Below are 16,598 nucleotides of genomic sequence, written 5' to 3'. Positions count from 1 at the left end.
CTCAGGGTTGGATGCGATAGCCCTGTGTGCGGTAGCCCTGACCTTTAGCTTGGCGCCAACCTGTGTTAATTCAGGACTTTTGATTGAGGAAGCAGTGAACCTTCACTGTGGGGACAACGTCAGTGATGTATTTCCTAATGAAGCGGGTGACGGAGGTGGTTAGCTAGTCGATACTATTGGCGGAGTCACGGAACATATTCCAGTCAGTGCTAACAAAGTAGTCCTGTAGCATAGCCTCCAATTCGGGGGACCATTTCTCAATGGAGCGCATCATGGGCACTTCCTGTTTAAACTTCTGCTTGTAGACAGGAAGCAGGTGATCTGATTTGCCAAAGGGAGAACAAGGGAAAGCCTTGTTTGACTGCTTGTAGGTAGAGCAACAGTGGTCTAGGACTTTATCGCCCCCAGTGGCGAAGGAGACGTGTTTATGGAAGCATTACGTTTCTTAGTGATGCAGAATTAAAATCACTGGCAACAACAAAAGCAGCCTCCGGGTGCATAGTGTCCTGTTTGTTTATAGACTCGTACAGTGCATTATGTGCCAGCTTATTGTTTTTCATGTTCTATATATAGTTTTTCTTGTTCTGAGGTGGAATATATACAGCAGTCACGATAACAGCTGAAAACCTTCTCGGAAGGTAGAAAGGTTGGCATTTGACCATCAAGCATTCCAAGACGGGTGAACAATGGGTCGAGGCTTCCACTGCACTAGAGTCAGCACACCATTTGCTGTTGATGAAAAGGCATAGCTCTCCCCTCTCAATTTCTCTGAATCCAATGTCCTGTCTGCTCGGTGAATGGATAATTCATCGAGTTAGATAGCCATGGGGGGTATCTTTACCAAAAGCCATGTTTCAGAAAAGCAGAGAATATTGCAGTTACGAGAGTCCAGTTGATAGCAAATCCACGATCAGGGGTCCTCCATCTTATTATCAAGAGACTGTACATCGGTTTTCCCTTCGACTTAATCTCGCCAGGGCTCCCCTTCTCCTGCCTCTTTTTGGATTAAACGAAAATTGGGTCAGAATTACACAAAGAGCACAGGGTCAAAGTTGAAGTCGGAATTGAGGTTAGTAACTGCCGTTCTGATGTTCAAAAGTTATTGTCAATCTTAAGAAATTATAGCAGCTACATTTAGTGCAAAAATAGATAAACGCAAAAATAATCACAAAATAGCAGTTGGGTCGGAGATCACAAGATGGCAGTCATACAGTACAGTGCCATCTTGTATTGCCCTCTTCGGTTGCGAGCCAACCTGAACTCACTGCGCAATTTGCAAGTTTCTTAGTTAAAACAAACTCTGAAAAAAAGAGCTGACATCCTTTTACAAGGTAGATGTACTGAGCCCCTTGAACTAGTGGCGTGTCCAGGGGGTGGCCCAGGGTGGCCACGCCCCAATCTGATATATGATTGGCCACCCCAGTGCACACCCCAGAAATTCTGAGATCTGATAGGTCATCTCTGAGAATATTAATACATTTGACCAAGACATGAGAAAGCATCCTAACGAAAGCATCCGGAGAAAGCACTTTGTAGGCTGAATGTCATTACACTTACAGGGGTTTGTAATAGATGTCCCTGTCTATTCAAATGGCAGGTGCCCAGCGCACTATTCGGATGCTGCACTTATTTGGAGTACAGTAGACGAACATGTGCAGGTAACCTACTTAACCTACCTTTTTAAGTGATTTGCTTGACAATCAGATGAAAACTTCATGGTTGTGTTCATGACACATTAAAAGGTAATACATTTTTATATTACATCTTTACTATAAAGCATATCAAAAAATGTGTGCACACATTGAAGGTCCCGTGAGAAAAAGACTCCCCCCACCGAATGTCATGGGTACAAACCGCACTCTGGATGGCAGTTTCAAGTGAATTTACTGCTGTATGCTAATACCCTTATATAAAATCCTGACCTTGAATGCAAATACTGTAACAATACTTTTTGGAATTGATTTATCAAATCAAATCAGGCTTTATTTATACAGTAAATTTCAAACATGGAATGCAACGCATTGTGCTTCACAGGAAACACAAATAAAACAAGGAAAATAAAAACCTAAATATTTTCTACACAACGAGGATAAAAAATAAAATAATCAAAAAAACAGAATAACTAAAAAGCCCCTAATGAAAAAGATAAAAAAATGTGTGTTTTAAGATCGCTTTAAATATTCATGATTTATTTGAACAGGGAAATGTACCAAACCTAAGCTGAAGCATTTAATGCATTGAACCATCATAATTATATTGAAAAAACCCACCTTGCATCTACTAAGGTTCAAAATGTTATGGCCCCCCTAAACTGGGTCTGTGCCCCACCTCCACCTTGTCTCAGGGCATTTCGTATTATTCTATATGTAAATCGGAGACACTCCATATAAGGGAAGATACCTAGTCAGTTGTCCAATAATGTATTCAACTGAAATGTGTCTTCTGCATTTAACCCAACCCCTCTGAATCAGAGCGGTGCCGGGGGCTGCTTTAATTGACATCCACAGCGAACAGTGGGTTAACTGCCTTGCTCAGAACAACAGATTTTTACCTTGTCAGCTCAGGGATTCAATCCAACAACCTTTCAGTTACTGACCCAATGCTCTAACCACTAGGCTACCATATAGTATGGTAAGTTTTGTATGGTATGTATTAATTTGTGGATGTCCATCGGCCATTTCATATGTTATGTTACAAATTACAATTTGGATAGGTTACGAATTTTTTTAAAGTGCAATATGTTACGAATTTGCTGAACGTATGATATGTTACAAATTGTAGCTAGGTGGCTAACATTAATGAGGCTATGGGTTAGAAGTTAGGGTAAGGTCAAGTTTAGGAGTTAGGTTAAAGGGTTGAGGTTAGGATTAGGGAAGGGTTAGCTTACATGCTAAGTAGTTGAAAAGTTGCTAATTAGCTAAAATGCTCAAGTTGTCCGTGGTCAGATTCAAACTCACAACCTTTGGGTTGCTAGACATTCATGTTACCATACCAAATGTAACATATCACACTCATTTGAGTGTCCCGAATGTACTTTTACTGTGTTACGTCTAGTCTATGAGACCAGGCTGCCCAGCTTGGCCACCCTATTCAAAAATATTCTGGACACACACCACTGCCTTAAAGTTGTTGAATGGAATACTTAGCTGACCTTCAGCTCTGTACAACAGATTTTGCAATTGTTTCATAAACATGTTTGGTTTCTGCTTCCTGTTTATATATTCTGTGGAAGTGGAGAGGACATTAAAATAGGATGGCTGGAGCTGAACCATCTCCGCCTGCTGGTGATCCTCAGTCTCAAGCGCTGTAGGCAATGGCATCGCTCCCAGCTCGCTCTTTCTTTCCCTGTATCTCCCGCCACCACTCTCTAACAGACATACACAGGCCGTCATTGTAAATAAGAATTTGTTCTAAGCTGACTTGCCTAGTTAGATAAAGATTAAATAAAAAATTAAAAAGCAATACTTAGTAATCAAACTTAATGTACAAAGTTCTCCAGACCAAAGCTCCTCTATAGATAGATGTCCTTTCTCCTTCTGTGTGACTCCTTCATTCATATCCCCATAGCAATTTCAACTATTCACTAAAGAACCCACAGAGGTCATTAAAACAGAGGGCTCCAGTATGGCATCCAAGGGGTTAAAGACAGCTACCAACATTTGTAGCTGACTTGTAATTGTGAGGCCCAGCGAGCGAGCAGGCTGGAAAGGGGGGGCTGGCTAAGCACATATTTCAGCCAAGTGTTCACAGAGTGCCTTTCCGGCCTGCCATGTGGACTCAATGATGGCGTCCAGGGGAGTGCTGCGTTCCTATGAAATATGAAATCTGCTGCCAGCCCCGAGCAGGGACAGACCACCTGCAAGCAAGCGTGGCATGCGGCGAACAAGGGGATCGGATGTTCCCCAGCAGACACACGCACACACAAACAGTTGCACACTCACAGAAATGATCTAAAAATTTCCCAAGCACAGATGCATGAACATAGACACACTAAACTTGAAAAGCATGTAGGGTGTACAAGTTATTCACATATTCACTGCTACTGCATGCATTCTAAATACCAACATGAAGTCACAAAGATGCCTCCATTACTGTTGAATATATAGCTTTGTATTACCCTTCTCTAACTGCTAATATTGTGACCAATCTCAGCGATACACAGCTGTGTCACATGTGTCAGAGAGGTGACAGGACACACACAATCTGGATGAGCTGAACTGACCCTTCACACCCCTTACAGGGTTTCTGACCACTCTTTAGGAGTACAAGTACATTGTGGCATGCAAAGTGCAAGGACCCTTCATCTCACAAACTCAAAGGTGGGTATACACAAAACGACCAGCAGCTGAAAACAACGACCAAGAAAATAAGAAAAAGAACAGCACACGGAATTTAAGCCTTTTTGGAAAGGTGGCCAAGAAGATGACGGGTGCTTGGCGAAGGCCGTCCGTTTACACATTGTGCGGGCGGCCTCCCGCCTCGCCCGCCCAGATGTGCCTTTGTTTATGTGGAGCAGCGATCCTGACAGCCGGCCTGAGAATGCTCCCAGCAAACAGTGGAGGGCGCCGCCGTGGCCGCCACTTCGCTGGGAGAAACCAACCACTCTGGTTTGATCCTATTGTTTGCGTTTAACTACAGGTTCAAGCTCAGTTAGAAGTATTAGAACCATTAGAAGTAAAACAAAACAAACAAATTATCCCTTTGATGATTGTTTTGGGCGGTTGATAGGCCTAGTTCACTCCAAAACCAAGGTGTCTTACCAAGTTCTCCAACCTAAAGTTTAAACCAACTGTCACAACCCTATAGTAACCCCCTGTATCAAATAACTTATCTGTTCAACTCCATCACCCCACTGACTGACCATCCCTGCCCTCTGTGACTCAAGCCAGATTGATATAGGACCGCTGAGACTGTGCCCATTGAGTTCAAATGAATCCTCTATGGCATGCTACATTGCTTTTGTAACTTTAAATACTAGAAAACTCGAAAACGTTGGACAAACTAACCGGTAATAGTAGTTATACACGTTCCGCGTTCAACCAGTTAGCAAGTCGGACATTACCGAGTTCCTGAGTTCCGACTAGCACTTGAACGCGAAATTAGTCATTTATGTAAACGGTAAATTGAATGCATTTCTAAAAGCTCCACAAAATACTACTCATATGTTGTTTTGAATTAATTTCTTAACAAAAAATGTCACATGTTCTCAATGCAACGTTAAGTCTACGCACAATTAAATCTACTTAAAATGAATTACGACGTTCCTGTGACAACATACTGTAAACATGGCAAAACATTTCCTCTGATGTCACAACTTTCATTCCCACAATTCAGTGTGGCAGAGCCGGTTTTTTCAAGGCATCATGGCGGATCCCAGAGACAAGGGACTTCAAGATTACAGAAAGAAATTGCTTGAGCACAAAGAAATTGATGGACGCTTGAAAGAATGTATGTATCGTTTCTGTCAATAGCCAGGCTTTTACAGCCACAACAACTGTCCACGTAGCTTTGTCATCATAATGTAACCCTCTCCAGTAACCTAGCTAGACTAACATAGCTATAGTAGCCTTGAAAATGAGTTCAACGCCAGGTTATTTATACTAAACTGTCTAGTGTGTAACTGTTCGTGTAGCTTTTATTTATGCACAGTGTTTAGGAACAAGCTAGTTTTATAACGTTAGTTAGCTAGCTAACTAGCTAGTGTTAGCTGACTTGGTCGACCAGATGATGATGATGATGATGATGATGATGACAGCCTGTGTGATGGTACACACGTAGTCAGTGTCAATCATTGTTTTTGTTTGTCTTTACAGTGCGTGAACAACTGAGAGAACAGACAAAACAGTATGAAAAATCAGAAAATGATCTGAAAGCTCTACAAAGTGTTGGACAGGTGACTGCAAATTTAATCCCAAATCATCAGAAGCCTTGTAAATAAAATGTATATCAAAGGCCTCTCTTGACTCCTCTCTAGATTGTTGGTGAGGTCCTGAAGCAGCTAACAGAGGAAAAATGTAAGTCCTAAATTATAATGAAAATCCCTTTGCTGTATATGATGTTGTTTTGTTGAATCTACCGCTAGGCCTACATGGATGAAAACGTTTAAATGTTCCTACTAGCTTGCATTGACTATATAGTGTGTAACGTGGGGTTTTCTTCTATCCTTTCGTGGAATTAAGTCATTGTCAAAGCAACCAATGGCCCACGATATGTGGTTGGATGCAGACGGCAGGTAGGTCAAAACCCTAAGCCACAACAAAATATTTACAAACAACATTGCAACTTGTATTTCACTTCCCATTTCATATTGATTATGCTTGAGGTGCCAACCTTATATTTTGTCACCCAGCTGGATAAGGCTATGCTCAAACCTGGTACTAGAGTTGCATTGGATATGACCACTCTGACTATCATGAGGTGAGTTGGTATACTCTCCCAAGTCTATAATGCCTTTTACTATTTCATATGTTTATCAAGCAAAACACCATTGTATTGTGTTAGCCTGCATCTGACTTTCTGCAACAGTCTCCCTATTGAAAGCATTTTGAGTAAAACAAATTATATATATTCTGCTTATAAGACATCTCCATGACCTATATAATCCGTAAGAACAAAGGCACACTGTGATGACATATTGGTGTGCTGTTCCCCCTTGCAGGTACCTTCCCAGAGAGGTGGACCCCCTTGTGTACAACATGTCTCATGAAGACCCTGGCAGCGTCTCCTACTCTGAGATCGGAGGCTTGGCTGAGCAGATCAGAGAGCTCAGAGAGGTTAGTGAGGCACATACACACACTTTATCCATACAGGACAGAGTTAGCTTTTTCTGGAGGCTTTTTGTCATTTGGGAAAAGTCCGCCCTCTCTCCTCCGTGACCCGGAAACCGATAAGTGGTTGAGGAGAGTGTCAATTCGTTACTAGGAAAATGGTCCTCACCTCGATAGACTCCTTTTGGCGAGGAAGCACAAGTTTATCCTACCTGAGTCCTTCGCGGAAGAGTTTTGAAATCTGATAGACTGCCTTTTTAATCAGCTATTGTTTTCTCAAAATAAAAAAGCATGCAAACATTTAAAAAGGATATGCTACTTATCCTTTTATCTATAAAATGTTTTGCACAACTAGCTAAATGTTTTTTTTATCACTTTATACATTTATTTTGGGATTCCACCCTGTAAACTTAATTTGCCTGATGAGTCTCACTTCATACAAGTGTATTTTTCTCCTTATTCCCTCTACTTGCCACCTCTCCTCATTTTAAATGGAGGCCAGAGAGGAGGGAGGATGCAGGAGTTGAGCAAATAAGATTGAGCGTGCGGAAGATATTTATGGTCCAATTGTGAGAGGGATGGATGGTGATGCATTTTGCTACACCAACAATAACATATGCTGAACATGTTTGTGACAGATAACATTTGATTTGAAAATGTTGTTTCAGGTGATTGAGCTGCCTTTGACCAACCCTGAGCTCTTCCTGAGGGTGGGCATTATCCCCCCTAAAGGCTGCCTGCTCTACGGACCCCCAGGTGAGGAGATCAACTGGCCTGTTTCTTTGATAGCACTACATGTTCCCTGAGGGCTGCTTTCCAGAAGCCAGTAGTATGTGCTTTATAATTTACTGTATTTTCTTTTCATGCTTTTCAGGAACTGGAAAGACACTTTTGGCCAGAGCAGTTGCTAGCCAGCTTGACTGCAATTTTCTAAAGGTGGTGTCCAGCTCCATAGTGGACAAGTACATTGGTGAGAGCGCTAGGCTGATCCGAGAGATGTTCAACTACGCCAGGGACCACCAGCCCTGCATCATCTTCATGGATGAGATCGATGCCATAGGTACATGAACTAGAGCTACAGACTATAGAAATCAACAAACTGACTGAACAGAGTTCCAGACACACACACGAGTCTTTGTCTGTTTAACAGGTGGTCGTCGTTTCTCTGAGGGGACGTCTGCAGACAGAGAAATCCAGAGGACACTGATGGAGGTGAGTCTCTCAACAGAGAACAACCATAAGCTTAACTGCACACAAAGTACTACCAAAGATGGTTTAGTATGAAGATACACCACCATTCAAAAGTCTGGCGTCACTTAGAAATGTCCTTGTTTTTGAAAGAAAAGCAACACAAAAAATGTCCATTAAAAGAACATCAAATTGATCAGAAATACAGTGTAGACATTGTTAATGTTGTTGTAAAAGATAATTGTAGCTGGAAATGGCTGATTAAAAAAAATTAAATAAAAAACATTTTATTTTTATGGAATATCTACATAGGCGTACAGAGGCCCTAGAAGGCCAGTATCCAGGAGTCGTCTCTTCACTGTTGACGTTGAGACTGGTGTTTTGCGGGTACTATTTAATGAAGCTGCCAGTTGAGGACTTGTGAGGTGTCTGGTTCTCAAACTAGACACTCTAATGTACTTGTCTTCTTGCTCAGTTGTGCACCGGGGCCTCCCACTCCTCTTTATATTCTGGTTAGAGCCAGTTTGCGCTGTACTGTGAAGTGAGTAGTACACAGCGTTGTACGAGATCTTCAGTTTCTTGGCAATTTCTCGCATGCAATAGCCTTCATTTCTCAGAACAAGAACAGACTGATGAGTTTCAGAAGAAAGTTCTTTGTTTCTAGCCATTTTGAGCCTATAATCGAACCCACAAATGCTGATGCTCCAGATACTCAACTAGTCTAAAGAAGGCCAGTTTTATTGCTTCTTTAATCAGAACAACAGTTTTCAGCTGTGCTAACATAATTGCAAAAGGGCATTCTAATGATCAATTAGCCTTTTAAAATGATGAACTTGGCTTAGCCAACACAACATGCCATTGGAACACAGGAGTGATGGTTGCTGATAATTGGCCTCTGTACGCCTATATAGATATTCAATTAAAAATCAGCAGTCTCTAGCTACAATGGTCATTTACAACATTAACATTGTCTACACTGTATTTCTGATCAATTTGATGTTATTTTAATGGACAAAAAAATTGCTTTTCTTTCAAAAACTAAGAAATTTCTAAGTGACCCCAAACTTTTGAACGGTAGTGTATGTAGAAACTGCTTCCCTGATAGAAATCCCAGATCACGCTTGTAGGCGATGTCATGGCAACGTTGGCTAGCTAAGCTCATGCGCAGAAACGCATCATCGGGTCTAATGGTCGTCTCGCGCCGACCTGCGCATGTGGAGGCCGTCAAATGAAAGGCACTCCTTCGATGTAAAGTTGTTTTTGACTAAAATGAAAACGTGTCAGTTTGTCACTTTCACAAGGTTGGAGTAAAAACATATTCAGCTACTTAAAGAGTAACTTTCATGAAAAAACATGTTTTTCATTAAAGACCAGATGTCTTAGTTATAGTGAAACTAGTGAATTCTAGTTTTCATTTTCACAGTTTGTTGCAAAGGTAATGTTTTAGTAGTAGTAAATCTAGTCTTTTTGATCCTAGCGGGTCAACTCTATCATTGAAATTGTGGTGTAGAGGCACCTTGAAGGTACCTATGTCATCTCAATGGAGGGGTTGGATATGAAATAAACTCCCTTCTGGATGTGCTGGGTGGTACCACCTCAAGGCTCACTATAAAAGCAGGTGACAGCGCACCTTATTTGGCAGTGGTCTAGGTAAGTGGAGTGTGCCAATAGATTTGGCATGATGCTATGAGGATTAGCCGTTTATATTCATAGCCATATCCATCGTAAAAAGAAATAGATGCCAATTTTTTTTCCCAACAGCGGACTCCGCTAAGAAAGTTTGCTTATACAGTAGTTCAGTGGTTGTGAGTTCTAATCCCACATGGGGCAGATAGTGTCTTGTATTATTATACTTTTTTTAATCCTTTATTTACAATGTTCATCCCATGCCCACACACTTCTAATTTTAAAAAGTGAAAGCATACTTGTGAGAGGGGTCACCCTGGCACTAGTGGAAGTTTTTTTAATATATATACAGTACCCAAGACTGATCTATGAGTTAATTTGACCATTGGAAAACAGCTACTGTGTAAATACTGCAATGCGCTTTCAATTGAATTGAGCCCCTAATCTTTATTTTTAAGGTGGGGATTGCACTTTTCTTCCCAACACAATACCGCAATAAATGTGAGTCCACAGTTCAGAGATTGTTTTTGCACCTGATGAGAGATTCAAGTTTAACACCGCAAGTAGTAATAGATGTCAGGAACTCTGTGCCTTACCACTGTGAGAACTGTCCGGAGCCATAATTGCTCACAATGCACATACTTTTTTTTTATCAGAGCATGCCAGCAGATTTCTGGTAAGTATGCTTTAGTGAGAAAGTGTTGGGATCAGTTACAACTACATTTACCCACCCCAAAACTCCTATATTTGAGCAATTCCCTCCACCCACAACTTCTCACCTGAATGCATTTTTTTGTTTTTGTTTTAAGGGGTTGTGCCAAGGCTGAAATTGGGGTTCAGGTATCCTGTAAGTCATTTGCTCGAATATAGGTTGTGCCTTTTTAGATTGAGAAAAAAAAAATTGAACTAAGGAAGAAATTTTCTCTTCTCTCATTGACTTCTGCTTTGCAATCGTTCCCGGAAGTGTTGGGCTTCTGGGTTAGAAACTCTGTGGTACTACTCATATTATTGAGCCTCAAAGTGTTAAAGGCTAAACCTGTAAACACTTGGTTTTATCAGCCAATTAAGACTGATGATGCTAACCTTTTCGTCTGTCCTGTCTAGCTGCTGAACCAAATGGATGGCTTTGACACCCTGCACAGAGTGAAGATGATCATGGCCACCAACCGTCCGGACACGCTGGACCCTGCCCTTCTAAGGCCAGGGAGACTGGACCGCAAGATCCGTATGTTTCCTCTCGAGACTTTTAACTATCCTGGTTTGAGAAGCATAGATAATCATGTTGCAAAAACCTTTGGTCCTGGTTCCATTTCAACACCTAGTCACTTCCCCAAAGGGCCAGGGCAAGTGGCTGAAAAGTAACTAGGACTTGGTAAATGACAAGGAACAGCAGAACTCTTAACTTCTGGCTTTGTCTTTACAGACATCGAACTGCCCAATGAGCAGGCTCGGATGGACATTCTGAAGATACACTCTGGACCAATCACTAAGCATGGAGAGATGGGTGAGTTTAGGGACTGGATAGTGTGCTGTGGATGTGACATAATTTTGTGATGAAATGAAGTTGCATGTTGGGAATTTCATGGTGAGCTGTAACTTGAATTTCTTTGCAGATTACGAGGCCATTGTGAAGTTGTCTGATGGATTTAATGGAGCTGATTTAAGGAACGTGTGCACTGAAGCAGGTTAGTAACCTATCCAATACACTTTATAACTGTATATTTTACATCTTAAAAACAAGCTATTCACTCAGTCTGTTCCTATATTAGGGTTTGCACAAGGTGCTTAAAGTACTTGAATTTGGCACTCTGAAATTCAAGTACTAGAATACCTTGAAAATCTGTCATTTTCTCAAGTTGCTACTTTTTTAATTTTGATTTATTTCACCTTTATTTAACCAGGTAGGCTAGTTGAGAACAAGTTCTCATTTGCAATTGCGACCTGTCCAAGATAAAGCCAAGCAGTGTGACACAGACAACAACACAGAGTTACACATGGAGTAAACAATAAACAAGCCAATAACACAATAAACAAGTCAATGACACAGTAGAAAAAATAAAGTCTATATACAGTGTGTGCAAAAGGCATGAGGAGGTAGGCAATAAATAGGCCATAGGAGTGAATAATTACAATTTAGCAGATTAACACTGGAGTGATAAATGAGCAGATGATGATGTGCAAGTAGAGATACTGGTGTGCAAAAGAGCAGAAAAGTAAATAAAATTTCTGATTTCTTTTGATTTTCCCATGAAAGCCATGACATCATTTTCTGGAATTTTCCCAAGCTGTTTGAAGGCACAGTCAACTTAGTGTATGTAAACTTCTGACTCACTGGAATTGTGATACAGTGAAATAATCTGTCTGTAAACAACTGTTGGAAAAATTACTTGTGTCATGCACAAAGTAGATGTCCTAACCGACTTGCCAAAATTATAGTTTGTTAACAAGACATTTGTGGAGTGGTTGAAAACAAGTTTTAATGACTCCAACCCAAGTGTATGTAAACTTCCGACTTCAACTGTATTAGTGCTCCAAGAAGTACTTGAAAGTCCTTGAGTTTGACTTGTCACAGTCTGTATGAACCCTGCTATGTGTATTTCCCAGGTATGTTTGCAATCCGTGCTGACCATGAGTATGTGACCCAGGAAGATTTCATGAAGGCTGTTCGCAAGGTTGCAGATTCTAAGAAACTGGAATCCAAGCTGGACTACAAGCCTTTATGATAGTACCACCAACCAACCTATCAGGAGATATATGGTAATTTGAGTCTGGAAAGAGTAAAGGAAGAGACGACAAAAGCAAACATATGTGTTTTACTGTATTCCAAATGTATATTTCAAAGACATAATTTTAAATGTTTATTTAATACAGACTTATGTGGTGAAATGTTTGGTTTTTATTTTCGTATTTTGCATAAGAATACATATTTAAATAAACTGTCAACAATCTTATGTCCAATCATATGATTCTCTTAATGCCCATTCAGAGGTTACTGAGTAATACACCAGTCAGTGTAAAATATCCTTATGGATTTTTGGAATTCAGAGTCAGAACCACAGATGTACTTTTCATTTTTGCATTCGACAGTTTCACTAGTCTGATTCAAGAAATGGTTGAGATTTATGGCTGACTTTGTACCATATTAAAGTTATCGTCATAACTCCACTAAATAGTGGAGAAGCCAAAATTGAAATTTCTGACTTAAAGGGGCAAATTGTATTTGCCACAAACATTTTTAGACTTAGAAATTATTGATATGTACCCATTGACTCTTGAAGAATATAACTTATAAATGCCTCATGAGCTTAGTTCAACTGTCGTACCCCATCAGAACCCAAAATATAAGCTTGTTTTACTCATGTTTTTAAACAAAGTAAAGGTAAACAAACACTATATAGCCTCAACATGGTTACAACTATAATTTTGATATCATGGAAGGTCAGTCCTTGCATCCATAGCTTTGTCTATGAATTTGAGCGGTTACATTTCTGCAGCCCCATCCCTCAGCATTTTACAGAAATAGCTGCGAGACACGCTTTGTTATTGTTTCAATTGCTGATTGCTGCTTTAAAATTAATCGTATCACTACAGGTTAATGTGCCTTGTCGTTAACTGTAAATGTCTTCACTGGCAAGCACAAAAATGTTCCTTCTGTCTTTGATGTTGAATTTCAGAAAAGATGCCCCTCTAAAACTACTGCTGCAATAAAAATGTCACCCAATCAATATATATGCTGTCCCATTTCTTGATCCAAAGAAGGTGTTCCATGATAGAAAAATAATAGCTCCAACATGCTTTCAATCAACTTCTTTCAGGTTATGGAAAACATAATCTAATGTGGGAACGCCATAAAGAGCTGTTTTGCGCCCGGTAAGGCAGCCACAGTGTTTGGTCGCAGCTTGTGTGTTTACTGTTCAAATTACTTTTGGATGTATGCAAATTGTCTTCTGTCTCTAAATGTTGTTTATCACTAGCTGCACCATATCACCAAGTAACATTCTGAGTATGTGTAAAAGTACAGTGCCTTCAGATAGTATTCATACCCCTTCATTTATTCCATTTACTATTATTTTATGTTACAGCCTGAATTCAAAATGGATTAAATGTTTTTTTTCTCACAAATCTACATGCAATACCCCATAATGACGAAGTGAAAACATGTTTTTGGAAATGTTTGGTAATTTATTGAAAATGAAATGCATAAGTATCTCATTTAAATAACTATCCACACCCCTGAGTAAATACTTTGTAGAAGCACCTTTTGCATTGATTACAGCTGTGAGTCTAAGAGCTTTGCACACCTGGATTGTGCAACATTAGCCCATTTTATTATTTTCAAAATTCTTCAAGCTCTGTCAAATTGGTTGTTGATCATTGCTAGACAACCATTTTCAGGTCTTGCCATAGAGTTTAATGTAGATTTAAGTCAAAACTGTAACTCGGCCACTCAGGAACATTCACTGTCTTCTTGGTAAGCAACTCCAGTGTAGATTTGGCCTTGTGTTTTAGATTATTGTCCTGCTGAAAGGTGAATTCATCGCCCAGTGTCCGTTGGAAAGCACTGGACCAGGTTTTCCTCTACGATTTTGCTTGTGCTTGGCTCCGTTACGTTTCTTTTTTATCCTGAGAAACTTACCAGTCCTTAACGATTACAAGCATACCCATAACATGATGCAGCCACCACTATGCTTGAAAATCTGGAGAATGGTATTCAGTAATGTGTTCCTTTAGTGCCCCCTTATTGCAAACAGGATGCATGTTTTGGAACATTTTTTAAAATCCTGTACAGGCTTCTTTCTTTTCACTCTGTCAGATTAGTATTGTGGAGTAACTACAATTTGCTGATCCATCTGCCATTTTCTTTCACAGCCATTAAACTTTGTAACTGTTTTAAAGCCACCTTTGGCCTCATGGTTAAATCCTTTCCTTCCTCTCCAACAACTGAATTAGGAAGGATGCCTGCATCTTTGTAGTGACTGGGTGCATTTATACACCATCCAGTGTAATTAATTACTTCACCATACTCAAAGAGATATTCAATATCTGCTTTTTTAAAATGTATTTTTACACACCTACCAATAGGTGCCCTTTGTGAGGCATTGGAAAACCTCCCTGGTCTTTGTGGTTGAATCTGTGTTTGAAATTCAGTGCTCGACTTAGGGACCTTACAGATAATTGTATGTGTGGGGTACAGAGATGGGATAGTCATTTAAAAATCAAGTTAAACCCTATTGCACACAGAGTGAGTACATGCAACTTATGTGACCTGTTTTAAGCATATTTTTATTCCTGAATTGATTTAGGCTTGCCATAAGAAAGGTGTTGTATACTTGACTCAAGACATTTCAGCCTTTCATTCTGAATGAATTTGTAAACATTTAGAAAAATATAATTCCACTTTGACATTATGGGTTATTGTGTGTAGGCCAGTGAATTACATTCAGGCTGTAACACAACAAAATGTGGAAAAGGCAGTATGTGGTGTATAAAGGTCTAAAATCTAGAAGTATTGCCACAAGGTGGTGCTAGAATACTAGTTTGAAGCCAGGTCATTTGTATTCTGTTCAGCAGAGGACAGTGAAGTTGTAATAAAATGTGTTCTAGACCTTGTCTGCCAAATGGTTGCTGTGTCCCAGAGCTTGAGACAGCATCCTGTGTATGACACTAGGAAGTTCCAGCTTGAACCTTTTACATGGCCTTGTAAATATTGTATAGGGCTACTTTAGATGTGACCTTCACATTTTCAATATTGTTGTGGATTCTTGATCTTAACCAGTCACATTTGTATCTCAATGTATTCAGAAAAAGAGCCTTATAGCTTACTCTGGTATCATCATCCCCTCCTATTATGCAAATATAATTGCAATATTTGAAAATCAATTTTATGGAATATTTCTTTGGACATGTTAGTGAATTGACACTGGATATTCTGACCTGAGTTTCATAACATAAATCATTACGTAAAGGATAAATAAGCAGACAATGGTGTGACTTTTTTGTTTATTCTGGTTTAAATTTGGAGCTGGTGGCCCACTAACAAATTTTCTGAGCAAAAAAGAAGAAAAAAAACTAACAAATCAGCTCCAAGTAATTTTAATTATGGAAAACTTTTCCAAAGTATTCCCATGCATAATAGAGCGATATATGTGACCGTATACAAATGTAATCAAGGTTTGAAATGATGTTCTAATCAAATATATCCGAGCTTCTTGCTGTCAATTTGCTATAAATGATTTGTAATTATGTTCCGGCCCCCTGACCATCCGCTCAAGAAAAAATAGTCGATCCAAGTCATATCACCATAGCGACTAGCAATAGCTATGTTTCCATTAACTTGTCCAGTGATTTTATTGCTGTTAACATTTAGAAAGTTTGCATAGAAAATAGATGTGACAATTGCCTGCTATGGTGTCTTTCCATTTAACTATCTTGTATCGATAAAAACAGATGGAAGTAATGACGTCACACCTGCAAATTGATTGAAATGCTACTAGCGCGCACCCGCTAACTAGCTAGCCATTTCACATCCGTTACACTCACCCCCCTTTTAACCTCCTCCTTTTCCGCAGCAACCAGTGATCCGGGTCAACAGCATCAATGTCCCAGTATAACTTTACGTCGTCCCCTCGCCCCGACACGGGCGCGAACGACAAACCTCTGCACACATCAACAACGGTTGCCCACGAAGCATCGTTACCCATCGCTCCACAAAGGCCGCGACCCTTGCAGAGCAAGGGGCAACCCTACTTAATGTCTCAGAGCAAGTGACGTAACTGATTGAAATGCTACTAGCGCGCACCCGCTAACTAGCTAGCCATTTCACATCCGTTACATGTGAAATGCGTACCGGCCATTGCCAGAGCATATGCCTATAGGTCTTGTGTAGTAGGCTACAACTGCAAAGTTATTTTAGGACATTACATTTACTGTTGTATGAATGCATGACTACTAGCAGTGGGTATTATATTTAGAGTAGGCAATCTAGTTAATGTGTTTTGAGTTTCCATTTTCCCAAAA

The 16,598-nt window shown here is 40.1% G+C and overlaps 1 protein-coding gene across 1 annotated transcript; it reads left to right on the top strand.

The window, feature by feature from the left end:
- The first annotated feature begins 5,309 nt into the window (after positions 1 to 5,309).
- LOC129811827 (26S proteasome regulatory subunit 10B) lies at positions 5,310 to 13,308 on the top strand. Its single transcript, XM_055863472.1, has 13 exons — positions 5,310 to 5,448; positions 5,814 to 5,893; positions 5,975 to 6,014; positions 6,180 to 6,232; positions 6,350 to 6,417; positions 6,659 to 6,773; positions 7,436 to 7,523; positions 7,642 to 7,827; positions 7,918 to 7,979; positions 10,686 to 10,806; positions 11,005 to 11,085; positions 11,195 to 11,266; positions 12,186 to 13,308. The coding sequence occupies exons 1-13, from the start codon at positions 5,364 to 5,366 to the stop codon at positions 12,302 to 12,304; spliced, it is 1,170 nt and encodes a 389-aa protein (XP_055719447.1). The 5' UTR covers positions 5,310 to 5,363; the 3' UTR covers positions 12,305 to 13,308.
- The last annotated feature ends 3,290 nt before the right edge of the window (positions 13,309 to 16,598 follow it).

The sequence above is a fragment of the Salvelinus fontinalis genome, chromosome 15 (assembly GCF_029448725.1).
Source record: "Salvelinus fontinalis isolate EN_2023a chromosome 15, ASM2944872v1, whole genome shotgun sequence".
Classification (NCBI taxonomy): domain Eukaryota; kingdom Metazoa; phylum Chordata; class Actinopteri; order Salmoniformes; family Salmonidae; genus Salvelinus; species Salvelinus fontinalis.
Note: the sequence above shows the minus strand (reverse complement) of the source record. Positions and strands in the feature narration are given on the sequence as shown.